Source organism: Caretta caretta, chromosome 9 (assembly GCF_965140235.1).
Source record: "Caretta caretta isolate rCarCar2 chromosome 9, rCarCar1.hap1, whole genome shotgun sequence".
NCBI lineage: Eukaryota > Metazoa > Chordata > Testudines > Cheloniidae > Caretta > Caretta caretta.
The window spans coordinates 91,267,937-91,284,767 of record NC_134214.1 but is presented as its reverse complement, the minus strand read 5'-3'; the positions used below and the strand labels follow the sequence as shown (position 1 = coordinate 91,284,767).

General features: G+C 46.2%; 1 protein-coding gene across 2 annotated transcripts in view; it reads right to left on the bottom strand.

Annotated features, from left to right (window-relative positions):
* Window positions 1-16,831, bottom strand: part of RNF128 (ring finger protein 128) — a 65,819-nt gene that overhangs the window by 39,025 nt on the left and 9,963 nt on the right. Inside the window, exon 1 of one of the 2 annotated variants that reach the window (XM_048864794.2) lies at window positions 4,885-5,380. The exons of the other annotated variant lie outside the window; for it this stretch is intronic. Within the exon in view, the coding sequence (XP_048720751.1) occupies window positions 4,885-5,317 (433 nt within the window). The 5' untranslated portion in view covers window positions 5,318-5,380. Of the gene's footprint in view, window positions 1-4,884; window positions 5,381-16,831 lie in introns of those variants that run through there. 2 annotated transcript variants of the gene reach the window in all.

Below are 16,831 nucleotides of genomic sequence, written 5' to 3'. Positions count from 1 at the left end.
ATTTAACTTCAGCCCCACCTGTTTTTACCATCATTTCCTCGGCTGAAATCTATTCCCCCCACCTGCTCCAATTCTCCCTCAATGTGGCTGCATTACTGCCCTGCACCAATGTCTTCCCAGAAGTGCGGTCTCCAATAGTCTATTTCATGCTAGCAAAGGCAGATTAAGATATTTCAGTCACTGTTCCATGCAGGCCTACAATAAATTTAGAATCAAATCAGAATGTGTGAGCTTTTAGTTTCAAATATCATGGAGCTGCACTTCTCCAATTTACTATTTATTTAGGTTTCATCAAAAAATGAGCTGAAAGTTTACTTACACAAAGTTGGCCTTTGGAGAAGCCCCAGATGACAGTGGGCAAAATCCTGGTAATCTCTACACTAGGATTCCCATTGTTACTCCCTCTGGAGGGAGTCACACCAGTGATACACAAGGTGGGAAACTATGAGGTAAAAATCCTAGGACTTAGTGAGTAAGCTATTTCTGTACATGTTTTTCCTTCCCTGTTTCAGTCTGTCTTCTTGCTCCAAGTGTGATTCTAGATATAGCATTACCGGGTCCATGTTCAGGTTGGTAGTATTTCATATGAAATATACTCGCTTCATTTACAAGTGTTTTTTCCAATTGTCAGACCCAGAAGCTGGGCCCGGAATAAGGGTCAAACTGGTTTCTTTCCTTCCCAAGCACCGCCACCTGTAATAAAGGTTCTATGGGTCAGATTGTGCCCATAGGATCATTAGTAGGCATGGATAGATAGCTGACTGAACTCAAATTATTCTGTTAGTGATGAAGTAGAAGGAACAAAATCTAGTTCCTTCCCTGTACTGCTGTAAAGCGCTAACAGTTGCAGATTTGTCCCCCAAGTCAGCAGACAGGACTGACTACATAGAGGGGTAAGAACCATTAAAATACATATATTTTTTTTTTTAAAGAAAAGAACTGCATTTTAATGTCTTAACTTCACTTCCCCTTTACTTTTCTGCTATACTGTCCCCAAAGAACGAACAGTGATGCATTGCCATCCCCATCCTCTTTGCAGAGGACACTGCTTCTTCTGTTGCCTTGTCAGCAAAGTTTCACTGAACCAGACAGAATCACCAGAGCTTCATGCACCACTTCCTCCACATTCCTACCCTCTGCTAGGGGACAGACAAACATTCACTGTCCCTGGCAAGCAGGATAATTGGGAAGAGAAGAGAAAGGCCAGCACTGTCAGGGGCAGACACACAGGAAATACAGCAGCTGGAAGACAGATAACAGAAAAAGCAGAGGAGAGCACTGGAGGGTAGGGAGAGAGAAGAGATCAGAAGACTCAGGAAAGGTAATGAAGTAGAAACAGCGAGAAATAGGAGACAAAACAGTCAGACAAAGCACACAAGAAGAGAGAATGGCAGCACCACAAATTAGGTGCCCCAATTGTCATGGCACAGTGCAAGGATTCATGAGGTACCATAAGGCAATTACTACAGAGGGACAGCTTCAGACAAAAAGATTGGAATCCATTGGTTTAGAACTTCCTGTTCTATTTTTTGTCCATGCTTGGGCTTGGAAGTTGCAATATACCCCAGGGCACATAATGAATCATGCTGGATCACCACCTTGAACAATTGTGGCATGAGTCCCTGGGCCTAAAACTCAAAACTACACCCTAGGGGCAAAGGGGAGGGAGAAGATCTCTGAAGCACAGCACACACCATGGAGAACAGCAGCTTGTTCAATTAAGCTAACCAAGTCTCCATCAACTGGGATTTTAAGAAAAATATGGCACGGAGGAAACTGGCTGGCTAAACAGTTTGGTAAGGAGATGCTCCTATCCCTGGGACACTAGTTTAAGAGGTCAGCAGTGATCAAAAGTAGCTGCTCCCTGATGGCTGTTCAGTGATTTAGGTGAACAATATTCGAGGTGCAGGTACTGAAGAACCAAAGTTCTCTTTTCAAAGCTAGTGACAATCCCTTCAGGTCAGAACCCAGACACATGGTTGGGATGCTTCATTTCAAGAACTAGAAAGCGCCCAAAGTCCATGTTTTGTTGTAAGGTTACACGTGCAGTAATCGAATAGCAGACAGTTCTCCTTATTTCACTTTCATCCTCATCTGCCACTAAATTTTATTGTAAGTTCATGTTAAACATTCTTCACTACCTTCTCTTAATACTTCTTGCTACAGATATAAGTAGATGCCAAACTAAGGGTGATCTGTTAATGACTGCTACTCTGTTTATGCCCAGTCTTAAGAACATTGCCTTACTTAAGCCCATGCTTTGGCAAGTCTGTTTGGGCCACATTAGTCTTTACACCAGAGGTGGGCAAACTACAGCCTGCGGGCCACATCCAGCCCATGGGACCATCCTGCATTTAACTCTTCATCTCATAGATGTTTATGTGGATTCTGGGTGTACCAAAAAGATTCTTAAGAGGACTTTTGGAAAACCCTGAGTCACCAGTGTATTTGTTGAGTTAAACAGCTACCTGCACATGCGCACACACTCTTCACACACACACACCCCAACTTCATCTGTAGATCACAGAGGATAAAAAGCAGGATGACTGTATTTATCTTCTTTAAGTCCAGGAACTTGCAAGACTGAAACCTCAAGAGTGCTTTATGAAAAACACACAGGAAAAAGCCACACAAATGCCATTTATCCTTAACACTTTAAGAGTGAAGAAATAATCTTTCCCCATTTTCACCAGGTCTTTCTCAGGTCTTGTTTTAAGCCTGCAAGTTTTAAGCCACTCTGTTTTTGTTTCTGTTTGCTAGATTAGTTAACACTTTACAATATTAGGTTCTTAAAAGAACTTCCTTTGAAGTGTCTACTTTTTCCATTACTAGAGTCTTAATGTCCACTCTGGTGCTCAAACTTAAGATATCTTCCCATGAAATATTAGCTTGACTGTACTACCATGACGATCAAACTGTTAAGTCTTCATTTGAAAAATGAGGAGTTTTGAGGGGAAACCCCCCACTCACCAGTGGCAAACAGGAAACTTTCTGTGGCAAGTGGAGGGAACCTATGTCATCAACTTCTGCAGAAGGTAAATTTGCTTAAAAAAGGCTTGATACTTGTACTGGAAACACAACTCAACCTGGCAAGGGACAAGTTGTGAGGCATAAAATGATTTTACATGAAGATCAAAGGGTGGGACCCACACTAATTCCATTCAGAGTTGATTGTTGTGTGGGATGCAGGGAAAACTGTGACTAAAAATAGAAATGTCTGGAGGAGACATCAGCCTCTCTCTCTGCCCTTAGGTATACTGACTGAAAAGCAGACTCTGAGCACATTTAACTAGATTGGTAGCAAAAAGAACCAAACAATTCCCACCCCGAGTCCATATGTCTGAACACATGCTGCCATATGACAGTGCACAACTCTCCCAGCCCAGGGAACTCAGGCAGCAACCTACTCAGGTTTAAGCTGCAACAGCTTATGTATTTAACACTTATGTATTAAATCAGAAATTCAACAAAATGCCTTGAACAGCAAGCTATGTTTAGGCTGATAAATTGGTATAAGTTCAGGAAAGAGTAACAGACATGTAATCATGAGGACTTCCTGTCTTTTGAAGTAGATCAAAATCACTCGAAGGGACTAAACTAGCCAGACTAAAGATGCCATCAGTCCCTGGCCAACACCCTTCTGAAAACCAAGTGTTGGCCAGGGACAGCTTTTCACTCCGCTACAGGTTTGGGAAGTTCTGAGCAGTAAGCACTGGAGCCCTCTGGAAACTCAGGACTGCAGTAGTTTGTGTTCAGAAGATCATTTTCAAAACCAAGAGCTAGAATACTAGTTAAACATCTCTCCAGCTTCCTCCTTTTCCCCTTACAGCACCACCACCACCATTCCCCTATGCTTGCAGTCTTGGCAATACCTGGCCATCATTACTCTACCCCAGCTTCCCCCCCCCATCCAACCCTCACAATTCCTACTCTTACGTTGTCCCCCAAAACTCTTCCATTCTATCTTATTGCTGAGACAGTAGTCCATCCCCCCATATGTCTGGCTTGTCCCACTCATCCTTTTCACTTTCAGTCCAAGCCACAGCTGCCAAGATAGCCTTCCTGTCCACCCTACTTTAGTCTCTGCAATGACTCTTAGCCTTTCTATATCAAGGTCATGCTCCTACTTGCCTCCCAAGTTCTCCCAAACTCCACCCCTGCTCCACATGGTACCAATCCTTAGAATCCACTCAAACTACCACTTAGTGCCCTTTTGACTCCCTGCACACACTGCCGCTGAGTGGATTCTCCTTCCCATTAGCATATGGCAAACTCCCTCTGTTCAGACCTTAGAGAAACTACTGAAGACCTCGCTCCCGGGGAAGGGCGAAAAATTCGAGCTCTACTGAAGACCATTCACTTTTAGTGGCTAGCTGTTTGTTCATTATGACAGCAAGCAACAGCAGGTTTGCTGCCTGCTTAGCCACATGCATTCAGCTTGCAAGCCCCACTGCCCTACACCTGCACAGCACCACGCCCTCTTCGGGTCCTTGGCGTGAATCGCAAAACGCAGCAGGGACACTCACCCCTGGAGACCTAGCCCTGCCTCGTGAACCGGGAAGCCATCGGCCCCCTCCACGGGAGACCTTTCTCCAGAGGGCAAGTCTCGAACCGGGCTTGCCCCTGAAGCTCTAGGGCAGCAGCATCGTTGCCATGCGATAAGGAAGCCCGGCCAGAGCCTGGGGCGCAGAGCCCAGCCCAGGGGACAGGGAGCCAGAGCGCGCTAGAAAGGACAGGGGGCGGTGCCCGAGAGTGGCCGGGGTGGGCAGCGCGCCCGGCGGGGACCGGGCTGAGGAGGGGACGATCCCCCGCAGTCACCGAGGGCCGAGCCGGGAGGACCCTTCCCCCGGCCGGGGCCGGGGCCGGGGCCCGCGCGTCACTCACCCGGGTGCGACATCGGCAGCGCCTCGTTGCCCGTGCCCCGGTAGTTGTAGATCACGGCCCCCGCCGCGCCGCGCTCGGCCGCCAGGCGGATCTTGTCCGCGAAGGTGCAGCCGCCGCCGCGCTGGATGAGCGCGAGCCAGGCCTGGCCGGCGCCCGCCTCGCTGAAGTTGGTGAGCGGGCTGCAGGCGTTGAGGCCGTCGGGCCCGTCGGGCTGCACCAGCAGCCCGGCCGCCCGCTGCAGCGGCGAGTCGTGCCCGAAGAAGCCGCTCTCGCTCGCGTTCCAGCCGCTGCCGTTCCCGCCGCCGCCGGGCTCCCGCCACGACACGTTCAGCCAGGCGGTCCACACGGCCTGGGCGGCGGCCGCCCGGCCCGGGGGCTGCGGGCCCAGCCACAGCAGCGCGCCCAGCGCCAGCAGCGCGGCCGAGGACAGCATGCCACCCGCACGGCCTCGCGCCGCAGCTCCAGAGCCGCTGCGCGCCCAGAATCTCAGCACCTTACTGCGCCGCCGGGCCCGCCCCCGCGCCAGGGCGGGCTCGTGCCGCCCCGCCGCGGCGCCGGGCCCGCCCCCGCGGGGATGGACGGACAAGGAGCTCGGCCGCTGGACTGGGAGTGCTTGTAACGTACGCCTCCGCCGACACAGCCCCATCACCCCCCCGGGAGGGGGGGGCTGCACTGATACCGCTCCGCCACCGATACCCCATCACCGGGAGGGGGGCCTACAGTGATACCCCTCCGCCACCGATACCCCATCACCGGGGGGGCGGCTACAGTGATACCCCTCCGCCACAGACACCCCATCACCTGGGTGGGGGCCAGCTACAGTGATACCCCTCCGCCACAGACACCCCATCACCGGGGGGGGGCGGCTACAGTGATACCCCTCCGCCACAGACACCCCATCACCTGGGTGGGGGCCAGCTACAGTGATACCCCTCCGCCACAGACGCCCCATCAGCCGGGGGGGGGCGGCTACAGTGATACCCCTCCGCCACAGACGCCCCATCACGGGGAGGGGCGGCTACAGTGACACCCCTCCGCCACAGACACCCCATCACCGGGGGGTGGGGCGGCTACAGTGATACCCCTCCGCCACAGACACCCCCAACACCAGGGGGAGCGGCGACAGTGACACCCCTCCGCCACAGACACCCCATGACCGGGGTGGGGGCCAGCTACAGTGATACCCCTCCGCCACAGACGCCCCATCACCCGGGGGGGCTGCTACAGTGATACCCCTCCGCCACAGACACCCCATCACCCGGGGGGGGGCGGCTACAGTGATACCCCTCCGCCACAGACACCCCATCACCCGGGGGGGGGCGGCTACAGTGATACCCCTCCGCCACAGACACCCCATCACCCGGGGGGGGCGGCTACAGTGATACCCCTCCGCCACAGACGCCCCGTCACCGGGGGGAGGGGGCTACAGTGATACTCCTCCGCCACAGACACCCCGTCACCGGGGGGAGGGGGCTACAGTGATACTCCTCCGCCACAGACACCCCGTCGCCGGGGGGAGGGGGCTACAGTGATACTCCTCCGCCACAGACACCCCGTCGCCGGGGGGAGGGGGCTACAGTGATACTCCTCCGCCACAGACACCCCGTCGCCGGGGGGAGGGGGCTACAGTGATACTCCTCCGCCACAGACGCCCCATGGCCGGGGGGCTGCACTGATCCCCTTTGCCACAGACACTCCATTATCACCGGGGGAGGCAAGACAGACTGCGCCAATACCCCTCTGCCCAGAAACCCCATCACTGGGGGTGGCTACACTGATACCCCTCTGCCACAAATACCCCACCATTGGTGGGCTGTACCGATACCCCTCAACCACAGATATCCCTGATACTCCTCTGCCACAGACACCCCCGTCACCCTTGGGTGATGGGGGCTGCACCAAGGACCCTCGATCACAGACAACCTCTTCTGGCGAGGGGGCTGCACTGGGATCCCTGCTCCACACACATTCCCCCATCGTAAGGGAGTGGGGGGCAGCACTTGGACCCCTCCACCACAGGCACCCTCTCTCTGGCTGGGGGGCACTACACTGCCCCCCCCCCCAACAGACACCTCCCTGCCAGTGGGGAGGCAGCAGCACTGAGATCCTTTTCCAGCATGGAACCCCCCCACACAAATAGTTAGCAGGAAGCAGCATTGAAACCTGTTAAAGAGGCTCCTCCCTTAGGGATCCCCCTAATAGCCAGGGGAAAAAAACAGTTCTGGAGCATGCTCCCACCCAGACACACTTCTCCATGGTCATACCCCAAGAAAGGTCAAGCAACAGTCCCTGGAATTCCCCAACTAGGAAGAGAGTAGCAGATACCTTTCCCCATGAGACTTCCCCACTGCCCCCTTCAGGGATCCAGCAGCAGCCCAGGGAACATCCACAGGGGTTGCTCTCCTGGGGGATTCCCCCACCATCTTAGCCTGTCCTGTGGAACAGTGCCAGATCATTCTACATTGTCATTGCTGCCACCAGGCACACACTGTTTATCCACATGCTCATTCTGCTTTGCATTACTGAGCTGTTTGCAGAGCACTTGGTAAATGTAAAGTGCCATATAAATGCTCCCTAATATTAATTATGTATTTGCACTGTGTAAACAATGTCCACTCACTGCCTATTGTGCTCTGTCTTAATATTTTACAGAAAACCATCACTTTAACCAAATATTCATGTACTATTAGTTCCTACATTATTTTTATTTGATTTATATGGCACATAAATTGCAATGCAAATTAATGTGCCTTTTGTTTGTTTCTCTGTAGTAGTATATTACTTTCTGGTTTTGTTACTATAGGGGCCTTATTCTGCCAGTTCATAGTCATCTGGGCCCCAATCCTCAGATTTACACATGTATTCAACTTTAAGCACCTGAGTTGTTCCACTGATCCCATGTGCCAAAGAGCGTGAAGGGTTGGGATCTTACAGAGTCCCACTGATGGGCTAAGCAACTTGCAGAATTAAGTCTTAAAGGGACTGGGGAGGTGAAGTGAGGGGATTCATTTTTCTTGATAATTGTCAATATGTTAGGCCTGGATCCTGCAAGCTGCTCCAAGCAGATGGACCCCTATGCCTTCATGAAGCCTCACTGAAGTTAATGGGCCTTCACATGCACAAAGATCCCCCCCATGCAGATTAGTTTGCAGGATCAGGGCCTTACCTTGGAAATTATTGTTCATATACAGAGAACATGTGTCCAAAGACTTGGTGAGAGGCACATATTTGATAAAGATAACATACTGTAAATAAGAATGAACAGACATTTCTCCAAAGATGATCACATAGGAAATCTTTCAAATGTGGAAGAGTATATTCTATTTGTTCTTTAATTATAGAGTTTGGGCTGATCCTGAACCTACTGCAGCTGATAACAAAACTCTCACTAATTCTAATGAACCAGGAAAGGGCTCATGGGGCCTGTTTTTCCACAGTCTTCCACCTTGTGGAATCATTTACACCCATGCAAAATGGGTGAAAATCCTGCAAACACATATGAGTAATTCTACCATGTGAATTGTCCCAATGGATTCAGTGGAATTATTCACATGAATAAAGATACTCATGTTCAAGTTTGCGGGATCAGGCCCTGAGTTTGGGAGTGTTTTATCACCACTTTACACAGATGTGAGTAACTACATAAAGGGTGGATTCAGAAGGAGCAGAGATTGGCCAACATTGGGTGGGATTTTCAAAAACATCCAAACTGTCAGGCAGTGAAGACTCATGCCTGTGAGCAAGTAAGATTCAGAAGGACATACTACAGAATTAAAAATATATATATATTGCATGTACCTTATGCAATGTCTAGTAAATTTTAATGTTATGCCCCAAAGATCTGTAGTTCCTATTTAACAGAAGCTGTAACATAATCATAATGCAAACAATCTCTTATTACTAAATTAACATGAAGCTTGTGACACACACATATACACACAGCTCTTGTTTCTTTCCTTTAATGACTGACTGAACAAATTGGCCCACCTTTCCCAGGACACAGCATACTTGTCTTGTTCCATCCTTGCATGAAAGCTGATCATTTCCAGCCAGGAACCATTCCAATGTTCTCAATATTTCTGTGGTGCTCTAATTTATTTGCCACATTCAGTACTCCAGGACCAGGAGTAAGATATGGTGAAATAATGGTTAGCCCCCTCTCTGAACCTTGTGAAATTGGTTTAAAGGGGCACAGTCAAATTGAAAGTTAATTCCTTCCCTTTCCTCCCAAACAATGAGAGTTAAAAAGAATACCAGGTACTACACCTGTCTCTGAATCCCCTTACACTTTGGGTGGTTTTACAATAACATTTTTCTATTTTCAAAAATGTTTTTTTCTTCCCTAGTTCTATGCAAAATACTCACACAAGCAATAAGGGAAACTAATTGGCTGTACAGCAGAAATAGTGAAATTCACTCGACAAAAAGTGCTGTCAAATACACAAAACAAACAAACTGAAAAGTATAGAGAGAATTCACCCCTCCTGCCCCTTCTCTGATCTGTTCCACTTGTAGTGATCTTAATATTACAACAGCAGGTAAAGAAAACAGAGATAGAAGGGTAATTTTTAAGTTAATGCTGTCCCTTTAAAACAAAACTCTTTACCATACCTTTTCACCTTGCTAATACTGTGATTCTTGAAAGTACATAAGGATTTTTCTCCTGATCCAGCAAATGTTTATGAACATGCTTATGCTTATCTACATGCTTAACTTTAAGCATATAAATAGTCTCAGCAAAGTCAATGGGTTGAATCCTGGCTCCTTTGAGTTTTACCATTGAATTCAATTGGGCCAGAATTTATCCCAGACACTACTCGTTTTATTCAAAGTGTTTGCAGGATTGTGGGCTAAATCCTAACACAGTTACACTCTTCTCCCGGTAAGGAATTCAGCAGTTTGTATGCTACTTGTGATTAAAAAAAACCATGAACATTTACAGATTTTTACAATATTTTGATGCAAGGATACTAGACGGGTCAGAATGAGGGGAAACCTGCAGTTAAAAAAACAGAAAATATGACTCAATGCGCAAAAGTACCCTGGTCACTTCTGGTTGACACATATTTCTGCCAATCAAATAAGTCTGTGACCTAGAGCATCCTCATTTATGTACATGATTGTGTGTGACATTGTTCACTGGCTTTGCCACAGACCAGTGTGGCTGGCTGGCTTGGTTTGGTTTAGACCCATAGTGAGACGAGAAGACTTTTTTCGTTGTTGGCGGTGAAAGGGTAGTGAACAGAGTAGGTACTGAAGCCCTGTTATATGTCTATATAGAGAAGTTGAATATTGTCCTAAAGTTCAAGGAACATTTGAAGCTCACTGAGCAAATCCTTTTCTTCTAAACTATGCTAACCAAATGTCTCATTTCTTATTACACATGAAAGCATAGAATCATAGAATTGTAGGACTGGAAGGGACCCTGAGAGGTCTTCTAGTTCAGTCCCCTGCACTCAAGGCAGGACTCTAGACCAGCATTCTCTACCAGAGGTCTGGGGCCCTCTGGGAAGCCAAGAGTAGGTTTCAGGGGGATCCGCCAAGCAGGGCCAGTGTTAGACTCGCTGGGGCCCAGGGCAGAAAGCCAAAGTCCCATCATGTGGGGCAGAAGCCCGGGCCCCTGAGCCCCACCACCCAGGGGCTGAAGCCAAAGCCGAAGCCTGAGCAACTTAGCTTTGTGGGACGCCTTGTGGCGTGAGGCCCCAGGCAATTGCCCTGCTTGCTACCCCCTAATGCTGGCCCTGGATTTCATATGCAGAAAAACATTTGTTGTGGCACAGGTGGGCTGTGGAGTTTTTATAGCATGTTGAGGGGGCCTCAGAAAGAAAAAGATTGAGACCCCCTGCTCTAGACCATCCCTGACAGGTGTTTGTCTAACCTGCTCTTAAAAACTTCCAGTGATGGAGAATCCACAACCTCCCTAGGCAATTTTTTCTGGTTAAAGCAGATCAATTATTTCAAAATTGAAGTTTCAGATAAAAGCAATAGTCTATATGAAGGTAATCAACATGCCAAGGCCCGACCCTGCAATCAGTTCTGCATGGGAGCAAAGATCTGCTCATAAAGATTAGAAAAATCTGACAGGGCCTTACGAAAGAACATTAACAGAGTTCCAGGCTTTTTCCAAGTTTTGGGGATAATCAGATTTGGGTATTTCATAATGATAGGAACCAGCTACAAAACTTGGTCAGGGGAGTTTGGATCTGATCTTTTGGTCCACATCCAGTTGTCCTAAGAGCACCCCTTACATCAATTTTTAATTTGATTCTAAAAATGTGATTGTGTGACTAGAAGATTGATTAAATCCAGCTTTTAATGTTATTTTAGTCAGTGTTGTTATTTTGTGTGAACAACGTTCTTGTGAAATACAGCAGAAAGTTAGGAGGGAATCTTTCACAGGGACTGTATGGCTTTGGAAACTGACAGTTGGCTATTGCACCCTTTACTTGTAGGTCACCAGTTGAAAACTAGCTCAGCTTGGTAATAAACAAAGTTATGGTTCTTTGGCAACTTATGTGAAATGAGTTTGTGGTCTCAGTCTGGCTCCTGGTGGCCAAATATCCACAGCACAAGTCCACCCGCTTTACCAACTAGCAGAGGCTTGAGGTACAGCACTGTTACTTGAGCTCTGCCGCATGAGCTCTCTAAGATAGTCTTTATGGCTATGATTACAGACATTTCACAAACATTTATTTTACTTGGGGCCACGTGATTCGCTCTCTGCTCAGGCAACATTCCCCTGATTTCAAAAGGGCAGGGTAAGCAAAGGCTAAGCACAAATAGAAACTTTGTTCATATTGTGTGGGGAACATATTTCAGCTTAGTGATCATTTGCGCTGGAAAAGGGGGAAGGAATATTGAAGCTGATAACATTCAGTCCTAAGTAGTATTTGTTGGAGGATCTCAGCACTGCTTGGAACTTAGAGAGTCAACATTGCTACCCACCAGAAGCCTGATTCTGCATTCCTTGTACAAAACTCCTACAGGGCTGATTCTCCACTCCAAGATACTGGTGTAACAGAGTGGAGAATCAAGTCTTTAACCATCATTTGCGTGTGCAAGGAAAACAGTATCAGAGCACAGAAGGACATATTTCTAGCAGTTAAAATTTTAAAAACATAATGCACAATTTAAATTGATAACTTTAAAAAAGTTACATGCCTAAATGTTAGAAACCTTCCTGTTCGCATTTCATGCTGAATTAATTCTCCTTCCATTATGATGCATTAATAAACAGATCTGAAACCTTACTAAGGTGTGACCCCCCGCCACCACCACATACTCCCCTTTTGTAACCTAGAAAAATAGCCTCTACATTGACTGTCAGCCCAGTTACCATCTATCCATAACCAATAAAAAGGATAATTGCCCAAAGCAGTAGCTGAGACCTCTGCAGTACTATAAAGGAGTTCTTTGGTACTATTTCCCTTTCCACAGAAAGGACCATTTTGCATGTTAGAGGGAGCTCGTCTAGTTGTTAGAGTAGTAGATTGGAACTCCTGACTGTGACCTCGGTCAAGAATCATAACCTTTTGGTGCCACAATTTACACATCTGTAAAATGGGTCCAGCAATACTTACATACAGGGGTAAGCTAATACCTACATGGCAGGAGAGTTGTGATGATTTGTTGAAAAAGCCTTTGAGCTGCTTAGAGGCAAGGCACTGTAAAAATGCAGTATCCCATTTTACCATTGCATAAGCAAAAATGATGTGGCAAGTAAGTACTGGTAGCATTCAGAAGTCAATTCATTCTCCAGATCTCTCTCTGACATTGGTTTAAAGTTGGTTGAGTGTGCTATAGAAGGGCTTTTGTCCTAACTCTGTATTTGTTTGACTTCTTTGTAAGATTTATTAAGTGAAGGATTTAGTCTGTGTAACTTTCCTCTTCCCCTTTTTTTTTTCTTGGAGTAAGTCATTGAGAAGGTTTTATAAAGTGTGCTTTGACTTTCAGTTAAACAAAGTGAAATCCTGGCTGCAGTGAAGTCAATGGGAGTTTTGCCACTGGCTGGGATTTCATCCACACTCTTTATCTGAAGCATTATCTTACTGAAGTAAATATTTAAGCCCTTTTTTTCCCAACATGTGCTTGCCAAATAGTGATGGCGCTAATGTCAGGACAGCCTATTTTGGTGAATTCTTCCTCATATTTGTTGTGTGGATTTGACTATGTCATCATTTGAAAACCTGTAGTTTGTGTTGTAAAAAGCCTTACTATGGACCACCTTGATGTTCTTATCAATAGATCCTAGATAGACCAAAAACCTTAAATCTAGTTCTAAACCTCTTCAAACTTCAGAGTCAGATACCCAGATGTGAATCCACCCCATTCATGCCGTGCTTCTTTAGGCCAAAATTTTATGAGCCCAGTTTGTGAGGGTTCAGTGTCATTGCATCTGAACGCAGCAGCTCTGTATCCGTTCCTTGCAACCTTAGCCCCTCTCCACTGAATAACTTTTAAAAATGAAAAAAAAAAACCAAAAAAAAAAACCCCACAGTGATCAAAATTATAGTCATAAATGAAACTCAGGACTGAAGAAATGAGATAAACATCCAGGAACAAACACTGAAAAAGACGCCTTCTAACAGACAATAAGAGTTGCACCAATGTGGGGGTGGGGGAATTTTCTCCCATTGTCTAAAACTGGAACAATGCCTGGCGTAATAACTGCAACAATTTCACAAGGAGTCAGAGAGGATCAGTAATGCCACAGCAATTCCATACTTTCACCCGCAGCTGTGCAGTTATTTAATCAGCTTCCTACCATCCTATACGAATAAAAGGCAGGCCAAGATTCCACATTTGTCCTGCCTGCGGGACCCTAGCTTAGGTTTTCCATTACCCTAGTGCATTTTGGGGTGTCACCAAATACTGTACGGGGCGGTGTGGTTAGCAGGACCAGAATTTAGGTTTTGGAGTCTGCTGCTGCTGAATGGGGATGGGCAGGCAGCTTGCTCTGCTGAAGATGATTTCTAGGCATTAAGCTGGAGAGGGGGCCATATCTTGTGACACCCCTCATACAAGTTTTAAGATGGGAGAATGGACTAGACTGTTGTCCTCAGTGACCCCACATGGAGGCCAACTGGTCAGGCCTGAAGACATCAGGGAGGATAAGGTAGAGGTTGCAGTGCATCTTGCTTGTCCCTCTTTTCTGCCCAGAAGAAAAGTCTCCGAGGTGCCGGGAGATTTGAGGGAAAGGGACATCCTGGCTCACAAATTCACACAGAAACCAGCTGACTTTCACTGCTTTAGCATTTGTTTGAAACTCAAATAACTTGGAAATGAGGTTGAAATTCTACATCAACTGGAATGGAAAAAAGTGCATCAGATCCCCCTGCAAGTTGAAACCAATTAGTTTTGCTCAGCTCTTGCCACAAGACAATGAGATTTCCACAAGCGTCCTAGGTACCAGTAAAGCAAGCATTATTTTTAGCTGTGGTTTTGGCTTAAGATACCAAGGGAGTTTAGGTTAGCTCTTTGCTATGACAGCACTCGACGTGCCTGCTACAGGCCAGGCAATATGTTTTAAACGTTCTGTCACCCTGACATATGGGCAGTATGAGATCATTACAGTCGTAAATGGATGAGACTTCTCCAGCATGCTTTCTCCCTTCTACAAAATGTGTGACCTCAAGGGATTACATTTTCTGCCACTTAATCTCAGAGGAAGGGGTCAATAAAAAGATCCACAGAGCGACTGGGAGAAGCAAGTGACTTAAACTGAAAGCTGAATCCGTGACACCAATTATAAGCTGCCTCTAGCTAGGAAAACATATGTAACACTAACTAATCATATAGGAGCTCTTATAAAGACATGGCTAAAGAGGGCCAGATCATGCAACATACCAAGTGCCCTCCATCCTTCTTGACTTCACTGAGATTTGGGGACCCTCAGCACTACACAGGATCAGGCCTAAGCCCCCTGATTCACTGGGGTCTTTCCTCAGTGGTAGGGGAGTTTCCATTCATTGGGATTGAATCAGTGCAGTTTACTTCCCTCTTTAGTAACAGATTGTGCAAGTTCCTGCCCAGTCTGGGATCTAGAATTTCCATATAATGCATCTGTGACACTGAGTTCAGCAGTTAAAGGGCACCAAGGGACTGAAAATCTGATTGTGTCCTCATGAGCAGAAAATACTGCACATGGGGGCCCTCGGAAAAGAATGAATGAGGTTTGAGAACAAATGAATAAGGTACAAAATGGCATCACTTTTGGGCCCAATTCAGACACACCCATACATGAGCGGCTGGACCAGCAGCTGGAGCTATATGCATAGTCAAATTCCGGTCTCAGTGCAGATATTTCAGATACAAAATGGACATAACTCAGCATTGCCTCACGCCTTGTGAAATCACAATTGATTTCAATAGGAAACCTGTAGGGACTTAAATGTGTGTAGCTCAGCACTAGTGCAGTCCTGAGATTTTTATATAAAACGCTAAAAGCTGAAGAAGGGAACTTTCATTCTGAAAGCAGGTATTTTAAAACATATGACCGCAGAAGCTTAAGCGCTCAAGCTAACAGCCCACTTTCCTGGCATAAATGGGATGTGGTTGGTTCCAGAGGGTGAAATTCTGGCCCCTCTGAAGTCAATTGGCATTTTGCCATTGACTTCAATAGGACTGAGATTTCACTGGTCCCAGAGTCTTTAACGTGGGAACTTGTTTTTCTCTTTGGCCCACCAGACCAAAGATCAGGTGACACATTGCAAGATGTACCTATTGTACCAGCATATCTCAGTGGAAGTAGTGGTGGGAGCAAGGGACTGGTTAAAGGATTACCTGGAGAGGATGGAGAAGTTGGAGAAAGCAGGGATGGGAAATGCTTTCTGGGGGGGACCTTATTTTCCTTTGCCCAGATTTACATTTATATCCCTTGCAGGAACATACATTATAATTTTATTGAAATTCTGATTTAGGTAGCAACATTGTCCACCACCTAGACTTTTAAACAGGTGCAGTTAATAAATGCAAATAAATAAAAATGTATATTTGTCAGTTGCATAAGAAGTATGTGCGAAGCCAATCCATCACTAAAGTAGGAACCATGACCGTTTCTAATGGCAAGTGACCACGGTCCAGAACAGCATATGGGCTGCTGCACACAGAGAGGCAGGGTCACTGAGTTGTTTATAGAAGGCATCCTGGTTCAAACAGAGGACATTGTCAGCATCACGGAACACAAGCAGCTGGCCGTGGCACACAGCCATGCTTAAACAGCGTTCTCTCTCTTTGATAATGCTCTGGAGCGGTCTAAATCAAAGACCCATTTCAGACTAAATGATTTTTGTTACACATTTTTGCTGACTTACGAAGGAATGTTATTTCAAACAGTGACAGGCCCAAGTTGCAATGTTTGGGTGTGTATAGCCAAATTTTCCAAAGGCCAACCTGACCTGGATTCTGGAAACGTTAATAGAACCTTTCTTAAGGGACCTTTGTACAACTGAGATATAAGAATACAACTTCTGAATGGATACATAAAAGGATAATTAAAAAAATTAATCACAATTAATCACTATGTTAATCAATAATAGAATACCATTTATTTAAATAATTTTGGATTTTTTTTACATTTTCAAATATACTGATTTCAATTACAACACAGAATACAAAGTATACAGTGCTCACTTTACATTAATTTCGGATTACAAATATTTGTACGGTAAAAACAAAAGAAATTGTATTTTTCAATTCACCTAATACAAGTACTGTAGTGCAATCTCTTTATCATGAAAGTTGAACTTACAACTGTAGAATTATGTAAAAAAAATAACTGCATTCAAAAATAAAGCAACGTAAAACTTTAGAGCCTACACGTCCACTCAGTCCTACTTCAGCCAATCACTCAGACAAACAAGTTTGGTTATAATTTGCAGGAGATAATGCTGCCAGCTTCTTGTTTACAACGTCACCTGAAACGTTCGCATGCGCTATTGTAGCCAGA